General features: G+C 52.0%; 1 protein-coding gene across 1 annotated transcript; it reads right to left on the bottom strand.

Annotated features, from left to right (window-relative positions):
* Window positions 1-11,671: 11,671 nt before the first annotated feature.
* PCSK4 (proprotein convertase subtilisin/kexin type 4) lies at window positions 11,672-18,275 on the bottom strand. Its single transcript, XM_017652066.3, has 15 exons — window positions 17,909-18,275; window positions 17,542-17,646; window positions 16,250-16,342; window positions 16,047-16,175; window positions 15,886-15,962; window positions 15,711-15,799; window positions 15,386-15,558; window positions 15,104-15,316; window positions 14,754-14,854; window positions 14,569-14,672; window positions 14,382-14,499; window positions 13,947-14,126; window positions 13,722-13,846; window positions 13,353-13,475; window positions 11,672-13,213 (listed from the first exon to the last, which is right to left on the bottom strand). Exons 1-15 carry the CDS (start codon window positions 18,089-18,091, stop codon window positions 12,855-12,857), a joined length of 2,172 nt encoding a protein of 723 aa, XP_017507555.3. The 5' UTR covers window positions 18,092-18,275; the 3' UTR covers window positions 11,672-12,854.

Genomic DNA, 18,275 nt, shown 5'->3' with positions numbered 1-18,275 from the left:
AAGGCCCTGGCGGCACCTCCCTGAGCACCCCTCCCCTGCCCTCCCCCTCCCAGCCGGGCCAGGCCCTGCCCACCTTCCCTCCACTCCTCCTCCTTGGTCGGCAAGGACCCCTAAGGGCCAGCCCTACTGTCCCCCTGTGGTCAGTGCAGTCTTGGGCGTGGGGAGGGTCTCTCAGGGCACAGGGTGAGTCTGTGGGGAAGCTGGGACGTGGGCCCACATCACGGGAGTCCATGTCAGGGGAGGGCAGGTCTGGGGCAGCCCGTGACACAGGGAAGGCCCAGCCCCGACCCCGAGAGCCCGCTCTGCTCACCGCACAGATAAGGGTCAGCTGCTCGGCCACCAGGCGGGGGGGGAACTGTAGGATGGTGTGTTTCTCCTCCCTTGGCACATCCCAGGTGCTTGCGGCACACAGGCTGGTGGGCTCCAGGATCACTTCTGGCTCTGCCACGCCCTGTGCCATTCTGGCAGGTGCCCTGCACCCCAGGCCCAAAGGCTCATGGGGCTCCAGCTCAGGGCCTGAGACCACTCCTGGAATGTCCCAGGGGCTCATGGCACAGGGTTTGGTGGGGTCCAGGCCCGCCTCTGGCTCTGGCAGGCCCCATACCATTTGGGCAGGTGCCCTGGGCCCCAGGGCTGAGGCCCCTGCTCGGACATCCTTCGGCTCTGCAGGGGCAGAAGAAACAGGTGACACCGGCTGTAACTCTAGCACACGGGTGTTAATGAGCTTCTGAACTGACTTTACACGCAGCTGGCTCCAGAGACACATGGTGCGCCAGCTCTGTTCCTGCCAACATGTTTCTGGAGCAGGATACAGAGACAGGGTCACCCCGGGGCTTATTCCCCGCACCTTACCAAGGACAGAAAAGCCCTCACTGCCTTGAAGGGAACCCCAGTCCGGGAAGCCCACCCTAGACGGTCCCCTGCTGCAGCCCCTCACCTTTGAGCTCAGCCACCGTGGGCTGTAGGTGCTCCTTCTGGCCCAAGTGGTGGCGGACTTGGCCCTCCGGTGTGGATGAAGGCTGGCTGTCATGGTGGACCCTGGGCGTACTCTCAGGCTCCCAGGCAAGGCGCCTAGCCCGTCCCATCCTGGGGCTGTGGGAAGGCCGGGGTGTGGCAGAGTGAGAAGCCTGGTCTTTCCAGCCGCTCTGCCCTCCCCTGCCTGTCCAGGCACCTGCCAACCCCCTTCCTGACCCTGCATGTCTGTCCTGGCACCCCATCCTCTCCCGTCCTCCCGAGTAGGAAGTCCCCAGTCGTCAGCCCGCCCATGGGAATCCAACGATGGGTGACCAGCTGGGCTCTGCTGGTCGCCCCCTTCCCCAAGCCCCAAACGCCTCCTCAGACCATTCTGTGCACACGGGCAGCGCCCCCTCTGGTCCCAATGAAAACTCACATTTTCAGTTCCTCCTCTGGACGCTTGTCATGCCCTCCGTCACATGAGGAGGCCGTGAGGGCATCGCCCATGACGCTCGCTGGCCATGACCTGCGGATGACGCCTGAAGTGACTGCCCGACTTCCCCCGGGACGGGTTCCCAGTATTGTGTCTGCTTCCTTCACGCAGTTATGCTATGTGTGCCCAGAGGGCCTGCACCAAGTGGGTGCTGCACACCTATTGTTGCTGAAGGAAGTCCCCCCAGAACCTGTCCAGGTACCCCTCTGCTGCCCCCAGAGGCCCCTCATGTGAACTCAGTGAGGACAAGGCCCGGGCCCAGCCAGAGGGAATCATGAGCGTCTGCTCCCAAGGCTGCTTTCCTTGTGCTTTTCAAAACTGAGGTCACTGACGGGTGACGCCAAAGGCTTTTCATCAGGTGCAGAGAAGTAATAGCCCCGAAGTGGCCCAGCTTGGCCGGCAGTCCTTTCTGCAGCACCCAGTGCCTGGGGAGCCCCTCTGAGGCTCCTCCCGTGTTCCCCATGGGCACCCTAACAGGCTGATCACCAGCTACCCTACCTGTCAGAGGAACACACCACAGTTCTGACACATGTGGGGACACTCAACACACACAGCGGGCTGTGGGCAGAGGCCCTACTGTGCCGAGGAGAGGGTGGGTGCTCACCAGGGGAGCCTCTGTCCCATGTTCGGCTGGTTAGCATCCTCGGAAGGGCGTGTGTGCTCTGGAGTTCTCCGGCTGGAGTGTGGAGCTGGCTCCGCTAGTGAGGTGCACTTTCTCCCCTTCCTCATCCGGCGTGTCCGGGGAGCCCTGCGCCTGGGGACCGCAGTCCCATGGACAGTTGGCTCATGTTCAGGCTGAGGGGGGCAGCAGGGATATAGTCAGTGGGAAACCCAGGTACCACCAGGACGAGGGAGGTTTGCAGGTCACCCGAGAGCCCCCAGCCCCCTGGGTGCGAGCAAGGATCGGCACGGGGTGCCCCTAGGGACGAGGTTCCAGGCCCTCTGGAGTGGGCCTGTCGGCCACTCTCGTGGGGCAGCCCTGGGAGGGCCCTGTCAGGTTGCCAGGTTTGGAACGGGGTCCTGGGGTGTAGACAGCCTGCCCCGGGTCCAGGGAGATGGAGTAGGTGAATCCATCCACCAGCTCCTCCTCGCTCCCCGGGGTGGAGCTCTGCAAAGCCAGCGCCTGGTAGCCAGGATGGCTCACACTCGTGGCCTGGCCCTGGAGGGGCCCGCTCTGGGCCGCCCTGTGTTACCTCGGGGCTCCTCGGGAGACACGGACAGAGGCGGTGGAGGAGGTCACTGAGCCAGCGCCCACAGCGAGCAGCAGGACTCTCCGTCTCGGCTTCCCTGACTCCCGCGCCTTCAAAAGGCTCCACACAACAAGACCGCATGTTGCTCTGTCGAGCGCCTCCGGTCAAGTGAGCAGGACTGGGGTCTGCGGCCAGGATCTGGGTTCCATCCGGGTCACAATTCGGGTTCTACTGGGTGTGTCTTCAGTGACATCACTTCTTCAAGGGTCCATTTCCGGGGCCCCTCCCTGCATTCAGACACGCCCACATGCCCCTCTGGGCTGCTGACTGCCCACCCTCCTGGCCCTTGCCGTGTGGGACTACACAGATCTCCACCAGAGCCCTCTCCTCGCTCTTCGGCAGTGTCGCCAGGGTCCCAGCCCTTATGTCCTCTAACCACATGCCCTGTAAACATAAGAATGTGGTTGTTTGCTTCATCGTCTTGGACTAGGCTGTTTTTTGCATGTCTGTAGGGGTAGAAATTGTAGAACAGTCATAGTAATGAATATAACTATCATCCATTGGAATGTAAGTGAATTCCAATTGATTTCTACCCCGTAAAAAAGACAGCCCCAAAGATTTTATTGTTCTACAAAATATTTACTCATTTTGCATCTATTAGCACCTTTCTTTTAGCCTTCCCAACTCTGCATGTGTCTGTATATAAACCCACACACGTTTATAGGTATATTGAGTTTTCCTTCGACCTTACCAAATACTCTACTGGGTCCTTTGTTAACAAGTGAGTTAAATGAAATCTTGCATACATATTCAATTTTATTTGTGCCAGAGCCATGATTTTACCGTTGGAAATGTGTACTTTAGAAAGGGTTTAAAATTTTAAATAGAATGGTCAGGGAAGATCTCACTGGTAAGGTGGTATTTGGGCATAAACTGAAGGAGATTTCAAACAAGCAACTTAGTTATCTGGGGTAAGAATGTCCTGAGCAGAGAGAAAAGCAAATCCGAAGGGTATACAAGAGATGCCAATAATGAAGGAAAGAAAGTCACTTCCATTGCTCACAGTGTGGGGTTTCTAGAGTGGACAAGAAACCAGCATCATGTGCATTGGAGCGGCAGATGTCCCAAGTATATGTAGTTCAAATGAGGGCAGAACGCCTGCTGAGGGGACATAGCAGCGGGAACAACTGATCCTCCTGGGACGAGAGGCAAGACCTCCCTGCTGACATCACAATGAATGTTTAGTGAAACGGGAAGACAGTCCTGCCCCTGGGTGCGTGCTCTCTCTCTAGCCATCTGGAATAAAAGTTACTGGCAAGATAACTTTCTTTTTTAGCAATTTCATCCAACTCATGAAAACACGAAGTCGAAGAAACTAGTCTGAACCCAAGTCACTTATTTGGATAATTGCACCTACTATCCAGCAGAAATTCCACAGCGTTCTTTCTAATAGAGTTTTGTCCGTGATTTCATATTAAAATTATCTCGGAATGTAGTTATAGAAAATATTCAGAATTAGGACACATTAACCTGGTCCCTAAACCATTGAAACCTGGATAGCCAGTTAAGGGAATTCACTCTATTACATTTTATAATGTATAAAAATAGTTGTAATAGGAATGCATGTAACTGGAAAACATAAAAGAGTCAGTCTATAAACAAAGCTTTATAGAATATTGATTATATATAATGATTGAGCCCTTCACGTCTTGCTTTGCATTTTGCCACAGATGAGTAAGACTCAAATGTCATAAAGGTGATTTATGCATGCAAAGCAGCTAACTTTATTTCCTATTATTAGGGCGATATTCTCTTTAGGAATGTTAAACCACACATGAGAAGCAAATAAAAACTTCACCAGCAAATAAGTTATGTCACATAATTTTGAAAGCTGCCAGGGGCCGGTTCCCTGCCCCATTGTTAATCTGTCTGTGGACTTTAATGTGAGAGGTACCAGTCCGACCTTCTAAACCACCAGGCGGGAGGACGGACACACAGGCTTCTTTGGAACCCGTGTCTGCATCTCCCAGCCTTTCCATAAAGTGCGTGTCTGTTTTAAACAGTGTGAGTAAATGAATAGCGCTGGGAGAAGCATGTCTGTCCATGGTCACCAGCAGCGTCAGAGTACCCTCCATCATTTTCCTACTCAGCAATTCCTGTCAGCCTTCAGCAAAAGTACACCCTGTCCTCCTCCCAGGAAAGAGCACAGCAAGGCATGCCTAGGACAGCAAGGTGGGCAAGAAATGCTTTGACACAGTGCTTACAATGCTACCTTTACAATCAATACAGTGAGAACTTGCATCCTGAGACCATGGGAACCGAGCAGATGTGGAGCCTGTCTCCAGGCAGGGTTAGGGTCTCGTATGCAAATCCTCAGAACATTAACTCAGAATGGATCACAGATCTAAAGGTAGACCACAGAACTATAAATTTCCTGGATGATGACATAGAAGAAAATCCAGATGACCTTAGTCAGGACTGTCAAATTAACGGAAGTTTGTTCCATGACAATATGCTTCATTGTGACTGTCACTGTCGCTGCTGTTTGCCGAGCATTTGTAAGGCACGGTATTTCCTTCTGATTTACAAGGCTGGTTAAACGGTGACATATCAAGGAAATAAATGGCAGTTAGGCAAAGCAAATTGTTGAAATAAAGCTCTGCAAAAATATAAAATCCAAAACCCAGGCTACATGAAGACATATAAGTGGATTAATCTTTGAAATTTGTGACAAATTTGAATTTCATAGATAACAGCATAGACTTTGCAGAAAGGATTTAAAAACCACTCAGACGTGTGCTGTCTGAAGCACGGCAGCGAGCAGAGGAAGACGCCAGCGGGCATCCAGAGCTCCGCCTGCTCGGAGTGACGGGCCATTACGAACATGGTGGGCAGGTCAGTCCACTCTTATCACCAAAGACCGATTAAACGTTAACTCCACGTTACAAGACTTTAGTGGCTGAGAACTCTGACGGTATGTGTAAGACAGGAAACGCATTTTCAAAATACCACGACGTATTTGGTGAATGTTTGCATCTACTCTCCCTAGATTGAGTGATAAGACATTTGGTATAAACATTGATTATTTTTATTTCGGAAAAGTTTAAGTGCAATTGCAAATGAAGCAAAACCTATGCACAACAGATACCTCACTTATTTTTAGCATTTGTTGCTGCTATGCTGAATATACTGCATTCAAGGAATGATTTGAATATATTGGATTGGAGGTGGGGAAGCCTTTAATCCATCCATTGTTATTAAATTATCATCAGAACCACAAATAGGTGTATCACATCTGATATGAAGTTCTGAGCCTCTAACAAAATTAAATGTCTTAATGTAAAAATTTAAGTGAATTTTAGCTATGTCTTTAAAACATCTAGTCATTAGCAAATCTGTTTTATTTCTATCCAAGTCATAAAAAATAGTCAACAAAAATCACTTATTCTGCAACTCTGATTTCCAAAATGCTAAATTCACTGAATACTTCAATAAATGTAAGCCTTTCTTAGATGTTTGTTGGTAGATAAATGCAACATAAGTGACAGAACTATGAAAGTTCATTGCAGTTGAGCCTAAAAACTATATGGAACTGATGAGAGAGATGTGAGCGTTCTAGGCGGAGAGATAAATGATGTCTTCCAGCTATAAATGCTCTTGGAAAACATTTCTCTGCCCTAGTTTTCTATGTTAATAAAAATATTTTCAGATTTAAGAAAAATCATTTGTATATGCAGGCTTGTTTTTATATGCAGCCGACAGATAACTGAAAACTGCTGTTTAGGAAATAAACATATTCGTGAGATCAAAGCCAGTGGACCCAGTTTTCCTCCCCCCATCGTATCCTGCATGTATCCCTTGACCCAGAGAGCTCCTCCTGGCATTGCTGTTGGCAAGAGCAAAGTGCCATTCAAAGTAAGACCTGGCCCAGGAGGGTGGGCAGCCATGTTAATTTAAAATGTCCTTTCCAGGGTCTCTCTGAACTTGGCCCTCAACACGGCTGCCAACAGCTCCATAATATGTATTTGGATAAGAGTCCCCTCCTTTTCAGTTTAACGCTTCCAGATTCCACTCTTTTATATTTATTAACTTTTACTAGAGTATAACCTACACATAGTGAAATGCAAAAATCCAAATCTGTTTATTTTATAACAAGAAACCCATCTCTGCCCAAAGACAATGCTGTTTAAATACATACACAGGCAATGAATAAGCTACTAACTTAAAGTTTGTAATGACGGCTTCCCCAGAAATCCAGCAGTAATTTCAGCAAGGAATAGATAGCAAAACGTCATCATCATTGCTAAAAACACTTAGGCATTTTTGTCAGAGAAAAAATACACGTAGCTATATTTAGAAGAATGAGGCACAAAACTAAAATGAAATTAATACCAAATATAAAACCCAGTAATGAAGCAATGCTATGCAAAGACTTGATAGTAAATCCTTTCTGGAAGAAATGATCTTAGCAGAGTTCTAAATAAGGAAGAAAATATAGGAACTAATAGACATGGAATACATGGAGAAAGGAAGATGTATAGATGGTACATGCATGTGTGTGAGGCAAATTAAAGGTGGAACAGAGTGTAATTTGTAAAGCATAGAGCATTACTAACTGCTTAATATGGATGGCACCTACACGATTTGAATCAGACCACAGAATCCATTGAGGAACCGCTGAGTAAGAAGTCTTGAATTTCTGAGCAAAGCCGGGAGACACACAGGGCTCACGGGAACTGTGGCACCAGTGCTACTGGAGCAGGTTTGGCCCCGGCTCGTGCAGTGTGGCTCACCGGTGGTTATGGGTGACTATGTCTGATCTTCTGCCCTCGGATGGTTCTCCCTGCTAATAGACACAATGACGCTTATTATAAGTGCCCTCTGAGGTTGCTAGGAAGATGCCATGTGTTACAGATGAAGACAAAGAAATGAAACACCTGTTTGTGTCGCTTGGTTGTATGCTATTCGCCTCTCATCACAACACTGCAAATACAGCCTGACACAGGAAATTTGTTCTTGGGCTTGTTTGTGTATGTCTTTGAATTCAATTTCATTTCTGTTACAAATGAAGATGATCTATCTCTTCAGTCAGTCTGTAAATCTCAAAGTCTTGAGTCCACTTCTACAGAATGTAAACATTCAATGAAGGTTGACACTGAATGATTTTAGATGGGCACTTATAATACAAGCTCAGTGAGTCACTGTGCTGTGTACTTGAAGTCAGTGTAATGTTGTAGATCAACTATACTTCAATAAATAATAATAATAATGTGAGCTCAAGATGCTCCCTAGACACCTACCTGGGTACAAGTCTTTCTTCGTTACATTGCATCTATGCATAAGGCCTCTCTTATAAAAACATGAGATGAATTTTATTTATTGAGTTTAGTTATGTGTTTATACTTACTTTTTTTCTTAAGTTATCACCTCAAGAAGGAAGTGACTCTATATTTAGTTCTACTTGAAAAATGCCTAATGGGACATGAGGCTTCAGTTCAGATTTAACAGGTTCTGAATTAATGATCATCTGTCTGCCTGATATACAGTATTATGAGCAGGGTGAGAATGCTTTCAGCAACTGTTCTTAGTTGGGAAAAATTACCCTTTATGAAAAAAAAACTCATCGTAAATCAACCCACTATAGAGCTATAGCAAAGGAAAAGGACACACACACACAAACTATTAAAAGGCAGTAAGTAAGAGGGGATCTTTATAAATAAACTGGTGTTTTTGGTCTTTTGCTGTGTCCATTTGGCTAGGCTACAGCCCCCGATTATTCAAACACTAATCTAGTTGTTACTCTGAAGCTAATTTGTAGATGTGATTAAAGTTCATAATCCATTGATTCTGAGTAGGGGAGATCATCCTAAATAATCTGGGTGAGTGTGATTCACTTAGTTGAAGGGATTTAAGAGCAGAACTGGGGCTTCCATGAAGAAGGAATTCCCCCTGCGGACAGCCAGGTTCCAGGCTGCCGCCCCGACAGCCGCCCCCGTGGATGCGGAACTTGCCCAGCCAGTCTCCGCAACTCCATGTGCCAGTTCCCTGCAACCAATGCCTTACTCTAGACCTCCTGTTTCTGCTTCTCTGACGGCACCCCTGAGACACCAGGCATGCAACCCAATGATAATGATAATGCTTTTATATAAAAGCTTTTATTTCAGCCCCTCACTTTCAGGGGCAAAGAGCATGCTATATCCTAAGACCATGGAGATCTTTCAAAATTAAATTTATTTAAAATCATTTTGGAGACCTTTGTATCGACTGGGAAATAAAACTGTATATTAAACAAAACACGTTAGTATTTGAAATCAGGAAGCTATAACCAGGAAAATATCCTTTAATTCATTTGATACAATGTCAATAACAACCAAGTAATAAAACTGTACTAGGGCTTTTGGGTCATGATCTTCATAGGTTTTAAGGCAGTAACCCAAGGTCACAGCTCAGCATCCCCAGCCTACTCGTTTCTGCGGTGAGAGCTTTTACTCTTTCCATTTGAGTCTAAGTGTCAGCATTTGAACCTTGGGCCAGAGATCTGTCACACCAGAATACTGGAGGATTGCCAGAAAGTTCTTTTTTTGACAAACAATTTGGTTCAGTTCAAACATTTATTGAATACTCACTAGTTAATAGCGCTATAAATTCTTTATGATTAAGTTTTGATTATTTGCTTGTTAAACTCTCAAGTACAAAATGAGTGTCAACCTCAAGTGCTTTTGAAGCATGTTAGGGAAATGAGAAAGTCACCTTTATCCGTAGGCTAAAAGGAATTTTCTTCCGCTGACACTCAAATGAAACTATTCCTAGTATTTTCCACATCTTAAACAATGCCTTTCTCTTAATTCAGAGAACATTTTTAAATTGCCTTTGTAATGCAATTCGGTATCTACACTAATTACCACTAAATTCTTTCTTAATGGATAGATGGGGGGAGGGGGGGGGAAATTTGACCAATATTTAGTGTATGAAAATAGGAGGTGGTAAAATGTGGAGTATAATTAAATAAATATGACCAGAGAGTACAAAGTGAATGACAACTAAAATAAATATAGGAAAAAGAAATAAGAAACATATGATAGAGAAGAATTAAAAATAAGGAAATAAAAGTGAAGCATAAAATTCAAGCAAAAGAGATTTTTAAAGCATACTTGTGGGGAATAATCAATTAACAATAAAATATTTTAGGATCCTTAGAAGAAAGGTTATATAGTAAATCTCATACAGTTGACTGTAGGAAGACTAATTAAATTGTTGGAATCTAAGGGAAGAAAGTCGACCTTCCAGAATTCAGATTTAATAGTACCGTTGAAGAGGACATTGGAATACGCTCCTATTTTGTCCTGAGGAATCGATGAATGGTTTCAGGCTTACAAAACGTTTCCTTGAGCAAAGAATGGGTTGGGGTACAGAACTCTTTTAAAAATATATCTAGGCCCTACCGCCTTCTTACATATTAATAGCATAAAATAATAAGTGTCTGTCTACATCTACATTTCGCCAAACATGAGCAGCTGATGTGATTTATTAAGGACTCCTTTTGTGTTTATGGGGCTGAGTAGGTCTGGACGTGACCTGTCTACGGGGCGACCTGCCGAAGCCCTCGCCGTGAAGCCGACGTCAGATCTGCTTTCCCCCAGATGCACAAAGGCCGCTTCTTCCCTCATTCCTGTGAAGTAGCAGAAGTTTTATGCATGAAAGGTTGGTGTTGGGTAAATTCTACGAAGCAACACAAACTCAAAAACTAAAGACAACAAGTCAGTGTCATTAAGGTCCTTTTCTACGATTATTTTCTCTCCGGGTACACCTCCTCTGGGGTACAGCCAGACAACGTGCTCATTCCTTCCAGTCAAGACACAGGCCTGCTGCTGCCGGGACTCCAGGACAGGAGGAGGACGGACAGGAAGATGGTGAGTCTCCTGTGCGTCCCACCGTGAGAACCTTCAATACAAAACCCCTGTTGCGCTGTTCATCTGCTGTTCCTCGCAGCTGCTGAAGAATTGTCCTCTTCGGTTATTATGCATCCTGGAGTGTTTCCAAACACTCCCTAAACCAAGGAAAATGTCTCAATGCCCTACCCTGTTTGTAAAGATTTATGAACAGTAAAGAAATGATAAGGATTTAAGTAGCAAGCAGGGTCTCTCTGCGGAGCATGCGTGTATATTACTTCTCCGGGCCTATTTCACATGCTGTTTGTTGGAATCAGCATGTTGGAGAGTCTCGGGTGTGTTTGTCGGAAGCATTCCTTACTGGCGTCCTGAAACCTTCGTGTGCTGTGCTTACCTGCCCACGTAGAACGGACTGGAGAAGAAGTGCTTCAGCAGGGAGCACAAAAAAGAGACGAGTGATCAATTAAAACAGGTCCTGAAAGCGCGCGCAGGAACGTGGGCAGTAGGACAAGGCATGGACAGTGAGAGGCAGAATAATGGGCAGCGTGTCACGAATGATGACAGGGACGCAGCTGCTCCTGATCGTGCCTGTCCGCCCCTTCGGTCCCCATAACCATTCAGCTAGGCAGTAATTCAAGCAACATTTTTATTTGTTTTGTAAATGGAGAAACCAAGACATGAAGAAATAAAATACTCTGCCCAGTGATCCCACAACTAGTATATGGGAAAGGAAAAAATTCAGACTCAGGCCTCTGCCCCCAGCTTCCACAACATCTCACTAATGTGTCAGCTCGCTTAAATGGTTTTCCTGGATTATGTGTTAATGTCTCTGCAATCTGCATGATGCCTTAGCAAGATGCCAGGAAGTCCCAGCACAGGGCCAGCACGACAGTCCAACCAGTGGCTTATATAATCTTGAATTTTGCTAGACAATGATCCCTCCCGGTTTTCTCCAGCCTTTATTTTTTAATGTCTTCCCTGGTTATTCTTGCATCATGTTATAGAAGAACAACTCTATACTTTTAGCCTCACAGCCCTTCGTGCTTTAAAAAACACTCTTAAAATGGATCAAGGACCTCAAAGACCTCTTGCTTATGTAGATTGTATCTTTTTTGTATTTACTGCTTTAGAAATTAAACCTGAGAGATTTTTAAAGGATGGCTTTATTAATTCATTTAGAAATAAGAATCATCCCGTGGATGTTCACATAAGTAAACATACTTACTTCTATGAAAAATAACGACATTTTCCAAAACAAAAGTGTAGTGAGGAAATTGATGTCATGCTGTGTTTCTGGCACATCTTTCACTGTCTGGCACAACAGAAGACAGACAAATCTTACACCCGCTTCTGCACCAGTGACACCCTGATGGCCCGGGCACCGTTGATCGTGCTGGAGTCCGTCAGCCTCTCTTCTGATGGGAATTAGCTCTTTGCTTGTGTACAGAATAAGTCTTTGTTAATGGCATCATCGTTAAAAAGGTGCTTTTTACCTGGTGTGCATACCAATGACAGAAAATCTTGAAATCATCAAGTGGGGTTCATAAAACTAAGATCTCTGTTTGTCATTCCTAAAGGACATCTTTAAACACAGAACAAATAATGATTTGACGCAGAAAGGCCAAACCAGCACCACCTGATGGGAAGCAGAGAAGAAGTCCTCCATAGTTGTTCTAGCAACTTCCTCAGGCCGTCAGGGTACTTGGCACTCATTGTTCCTGGCAATTGTTTTACCCGTATCTGAACTCTGTACATTTCTCTCCAGAAGCAGCAAACTCTGATGATGTTAGCCTTGATAAGATGTCATATCCAAATACTGCATCTCATTTTATGCTAAGAAAATGTTAAGTCTAGCTCCTTCATGCCTCACTTTTCACATCCATCAATTAAGTTAAGAAAATTCAACTATTTTAGAAAAATGTGGCTAATATAAGCACTTAGTAGAACGCCCTTCTGCCCCCCATCTACCCCTGCCAGCTTCCCCAGTTCTGGGACAGGGAGACATGGTGGCCGAGACCGGCCTCTGCCTCCTCCCACCCCCATCTCACCCCAAACTGTGCAACTAGACCTCTTTTGCTTTTCCTCCTGGACCTGCCAGGTCCGGGGTACAGGATTCCACTTGGGCTGCCCCTGGCCTTTGGGCCTCAGTGGTCAGCCAGGGCCTTCTGGGGGTAGGTTCCTGTCCCCCAGGCCCCAGTCTGGAGCAAGGTTTTGGGGCGGTGGGGCCTGCCTGGGGCTAGCAGCTGGGCCTGGGGTGGTGTTGGGGGCGGCCTCCAGGGCTGGGGGTGCTGGCACAGGGTGGCGGCAGCCTGCAGAGAGGACTCTGCATTAGAAGGGGCTTCCAAAGGCCACAGCCAGCAGGGCCAGCACCACGGCCTGGGCCAGGCCCCGGTGCCAGTGGGGACAGGTGGTCGCAGTGGGCTGGGGCTGGCCGCTGGGGGCAGCGGGTCCTGAGCAGGAGCCCCGAAGCTCGTCCAGTGTGTCCGGCGGGAGACAGGAAGTGCAGCTGCGCGGGGAGCTGCTGCGGCAGGTGTAGCAGGACGCGTGGCAGCGGGAGCACACCCGCAGGGCAGGCGCGGCTGGGCGCCCAGGCCCCGCAGTCACCGCCTGCTGCGTGTGGCCGAAGTACCGCGGCGGGCACTGGGACAGACAGAGGTGGCCCAGGAGGTAGGCAGGGCTGTGGCATTCTGTGCAGGGGACACGCATGCAGGGGTGTAAGGCCAAGGTTGCAGCCCTGGTCCGCCCCCATCTGCCCCGGGCTGCACACGCCCACTGCCCACCACTGCTGCCTCCCAGCAAGCGGGCCACGCTGCACCGGGCACTCACCCTGGCACAGCCCCTCTGTGTCCTGCTGCACGCATGCGCTGCGGGTCCCCTGGGGGCCAGTGGGCCTGGCTGTCATGTCCTCAGACGTTCCGTAGAGCAGCAGTGTGTAGCGCTCCAGCATCCCTGGGCAGGGGTCATGGTGGGCACGTTGGTGGCCTGGTCCTGCCATTCTGGTGCCCTCGTGTCAGCTGCCCCCATCCGACCCTGGAGCCCCAGACTTCGATGGTGCTCACACTGACACCCAGTATGGGCTGATGGCTGGACGCCTACTGGGCACCAGACCCCACTGGGAGCCCCTTTGCAGTAGGGTGACCGAGGCAGGCTCCAGAGCTCGTTGGGGAGGTTGGGGGTCATGTCCCCAGCTCTCACCCGTATTGAAATAGTAGCCCTTGTTTTCCAGGCCCAGGATCCACAGGCCTTGCGGGTCCTCGTCCCAGAAGTGGGTGGACATGAAGGTCCAGTTGCTGTAGCCTTCGCCACTGACATCAAAGGGCCTGGGACGGAGGGGGCGGGAGGAGGGGCTGTGTGGCCAGTCACGAAAGGCCACTGAGCTAGTGTCTGGCTGCAGTGCCTGCACTGGGCCCCCATCCGCACCTGACGGCCACGAGCGTGGAGCGGGTGCCCATGGGGCTGGTGAGAGAGATCTCCAGGTCCCCGCGGTGGCTGTAGGACAGTGACAGCTGCACCTGCACGTGCTCCAGCGAGCTGATGACGGAGGACCGGCCCGTGCAAGCCGACACATTCTTCTTCACTTCCAACAGCGGCAGGATGGGGCTGGGGGGCAGTGTGGGGGTGAGGGCCCTCCTGCCGGCTGCTGGGCAGGTGGTTGCCAGCAGGTGGGATCTGGCTCTGATCCTGGGACCCAGCCTCTCATTTTGAAAGTGGTTAAACTGAGGCCCTCAGGCCTGCCTCCCACGTGTCCAGGCCCTTGGGTGGTAATACTGGATATGGGGGAGGGCTGGGAGGTGACGGGCGTGGGGGAGGGCTGGGGCTGGCAGGGGACGTGGAGGTTTGGCTGAGGACACTCACGTGGGCTGGTGCACAATCTGAATGGCACACTTCTGCTGGGGCTGCGTGGGTCGCCACATGCGTGCCATGTCCACCAGCAGCCTGGCATCCAGCAGCCCGTAGCCGTAGTGGTGGCTCACTGCAGGAGGGCCGGCGATCACTCACCCCGCAGGCGTGACGTCCCCACCCCTGCCCGGCCCTGCCGCACCTTGGCGTCCCACACCGTTGCTCCTCCAGTCCTCGGCCTGGAGCTGCGCTGGCCTGGACGCACGGACCACCAGGTGCTGCATGTCCCTCCACGTCAGGAGTGGGCTGGGGCGGGCAAGGACAGTGAGCTGGGGCACGCTAGGGACAGTCGCGGAAGGCAGGCACCCTCCCCCCTCCATCACCTACTTGGCCTCCAGAGCCAGGGCGATCATGCCAGCTGCCAGGGGGGCCGAGGCCGAGGTGCCTGTGTGCTTGTCTGTGCACTGGTGGTGCAGGTCCGTGGTGACCTGGTGGCAGAGAGGGGGTCTCGGGGGCCTGGTGCATGCGATGCGAAAACCCAGCCCTTGTACAAAAAGTCGCAAGCACTTGCGGAGGGCACTGCAGAGCATTTCACCAGGCCTGAAGCTGGCCCTGCCTGGCCCGTGGGCATGAAAGGCAACAGCTGTGGGGCCTGGTCCTACAGGGGGGGCCCGGTCCTGGGGGCAGCCCTGGGAGGAGGGAAGGCGAGGAGGCAGGGGCAGGCGGGGGCTGCTCACGATCTGGGGGTCAGTGACCACGCCGCTGCTGTAGGTGGTGGTGAGTGTGGAGGCGCAGGCCTCGCTGTACCAGGGCACGTGGCCCTTCTGGGTGGTGCTGCCCACCGAGAGTGTGTGGATGCTGTTGGTGTAGCCGTCACAGTTGCAGTTGTCGTAGTGCAAGCCGCCATTGCCCGAAGCCCAGACGAAGAGCGTACCCAGCCCACCGCGGCCCTGCAGATGGGTGGGGGTGTCATCCTGGCCTGTGGACACAAGCCCACCCCGGCCCCAGGCTCTGCACACCTTGGTCACACCACGCCTGAAGGCCTCGCGGGTGAGGACGCCCGGGCCATCCACTGTGCGGCCGTCGTCCTCAGGGCCCCAGCTGGCACTGAAGATATGGATGTGCTGCGGCTGCAGGCTCAGGGACTGGGCCTCAATGATGTCTGTGATGGTGCCATCCAGCATGCGCACGCCTGCACGGGTGGGCACAGCCTCTGTGGCGGCACCACCAGCCCCTCTCCTGCCCTCCATGTGGCCCCGCATCACCCAGCACCCAGGGCACTTTCCGCCCTGGCCTATCTGCCAAGTCCCTCTGCCCCCCACTGCAGAGCAGGGCCCTGAGTACCTCCAATGCGGGCATTGTAGGCAACGCCTGTACCACAGAGCCCGTTGTTTGCTATGGCTGCCACTTCCCCAGCACAGCGGGTCCCGTGCCTGGCACCAGGGCAGATCGGGGCGCCTGTCACAGTCCTTAAGGTTCCCTGGGGCTGCCCCCACCGCCCGTGGGATGCCAAGCTCACCGGTTCTCGTCGCTGGGTGTGTATCGTGGCTGAGGGTCTGGGTCGCAGTCGTTAAAGTCATAGCTGGCGACAGGGTCCTAGGGACGGGGTTAGGAAACAGGAGAGGTTGGGGCAGGCTGTGGGACCTGGGGCAGCCCCTGCCCAGGCCCCCTCAGGCTCACATAGTTGGCCCAGAGGTCCGGGTGGTCCTTCTCGATGCCATCGTCCAGGACAGAGATCACAACACCATGGCCGGACAGCCCCTGACTCCAGACCTGCAGGACGTTTAGGTCCGGCTGCACCTGGTTGTTCTGTGTGGGGTGGGGGCCAGTGTCAGGGGGGCTGTGGCCCATCCTGGCCCCACTGCCCTGCCCGGCCCACTCACCATGTACCACTGCCTGGGGAACCAGGGGTCCCTGGGCAAGGCCACGGAGCGCTTTACCCGCCGCCGCAGCGTCTGCTGCTCAAACCACTGCACCTAGAGGGGACGTGGAGGAGGGGAGGGGCTGGGCTGTAGCAGCCACCCTCTGCCAGCCCACCCACCCTCACACCCCACCGCCCAGGGGTCCTGTCCCTCCAAGCCCTTCAACTCTGGGTCAAAGGGCCCAAATCTGCCTCAGGGTCTGCGTGGGCTTCCTCCCCTGTCCACCGCATGGTGACTGCCTACAGAGCTGCAGCTGGAGTGGGATGTATGGGCTGCTTGTCCTGGGGCCTTCGTGGTGTGGTGTGGGGCCTGGGGCCCTGTGTTTGGTGGGGCTGCTCTTTGGGGTCCCCAGGGCCTGCCTGTCTGGCCCTCACGAGCCCGCTCTGCAGCAGCCACAGCTGTGCCCCCACCCAGGGCCTTTTCACAGACCACTCTGCCTGCCCCAGGCTGCACTTCCTTAGACCTCTGCCCTTCACCCTTCTTCATTAATCTACCTCCCCCACACCTCCACTAGCAAATGTCCCCCCGTCCCCTTCTCAGCAGTCAGGACTATCTTCTCCCAATTTGCTCAGCTCCAGACAAGAGCTGGCCTCCAATCCAGTGGCAAGCCCTGGCCTCCCTCGTGGAGACCACATCTTGAGCCCGAACCGCTTCCCTCTGTCCCCAGTGCCCCCGGTGGGTCACAGGCTGCTGTGCCACTCACCTGAGGATCAGCCCCCAGCCCAGCCCACACCCCTCCATGGCTTCCCAAAGCTTGCAAATTCAGTCTCAACTGCCTGACGTGGCATCTGAGTCCTTTTCCTGACCTGGCACCTCTCTGAGTATATGGAGACTGGGTACTTGTCCCAGTTCACCCATGGCCTCATCGGCTGACTTAAGGCAGGAATCCTATTCTTTGGACCTGTTTCTGCTGTCATAACGCCGGCCAGTTCCCTTCTATCCCATGAGTTAGAACTTTATCTGCTACTCCTTATGGGGTACCTGGGAACCTTGATCTTTCAGGGTGCAACAGAGGGGGTAAGGAGGTGACCAGAAATGCTGACAGTGTGTGGGGCTTGTGGTGAGCACCTCACCCACACGCCATCTGTTGCTCTCCACAGACCTCCCCCATATGGGTCCCCACTCTATAGACCGGAGGCCAAGCAAAAACCTAGACTCAGAGCAGGTGACTTGCGGAGTTCACACAGCCATTCGTTACAATCACAAGAATAAAAGGAGGTGGCCGGACCCCAAGAGCTTCGAGGCAGGCTGACCTTGGGCTCCTTCTTCAGGCGCAGGCGGTGTCCCCAGTGCGGGGTCAGGGACTGCTGGGCCACACCCCGGTGCTTCAGGTGAAAGTACTGTCCGTCGGGGAAGATCTGGGAACGTGGGGCAGGCAGTCCATCGCTGGGACGCGGCTGCCCGGTGGAGCCTCCCAGGACAGGGGCCAGCCCTCACGGCCTGCCTTCTCCCCCAACCAGGTGCCCAAGCTGGGGCGGACGGGGCTCTGGGTGCCCTCTGGGTGTCCTAGAAACTGGAGTTGGCCTCGGCAGGGGTGGGCTGGGGCTTCTTGACATCCGAGGGTCGCCTTGCCGTCCCGTTCAGGCCCCGCCCCGTCCCGCCCATCCGGGTCCCACGCACCTGCCCCAGGTTAACGAAGCCGAATTTGCGTGCCAGGCGCTCGGCCTCCCGGTAACCCTGGGACACCCGCACGGCCCAGCTGCTGACATAGATGGGGGATCGGGCCGAGGCCCACCCCACAGCCAGGTGGCCGACGAGGGCCAAGGCTAGGTGCAGCCAGATCGCAAACCCGGCGGGCCGCATGGCGGTGGGGCGGGGCCTCAGAAAGCCCCTCCCCCTGGGCAAACGGCCGAGTCGGACTCAGCGCCTTAGCAACCCTGGAAATGTCTCAATTCCCATGGGGCCTTGCGGCGTTCCCTTGAGGGGTGCGAAGATCCGACAGAACTCGGAAGAAACACGCAGACGCAAACTCCTGGACCCTCAGTCT

This window comes from Manis javanica, chromosome 13, assembly GCF_040802235.1.
Source record: "Manis javanica isolate MJ-LG chromosome 13, MJ_LKY, whole genome shotgun sequence".
NCBI lineage: Eukaryota > Metazoa > Chordata > Mammalia > Pholidota > Manidae > Manis > Manis javanica.
Note: the sequence above shows the minus strand (reverse complement) of the source record. Positions and strands in the feature narration are given on the sequence as shown.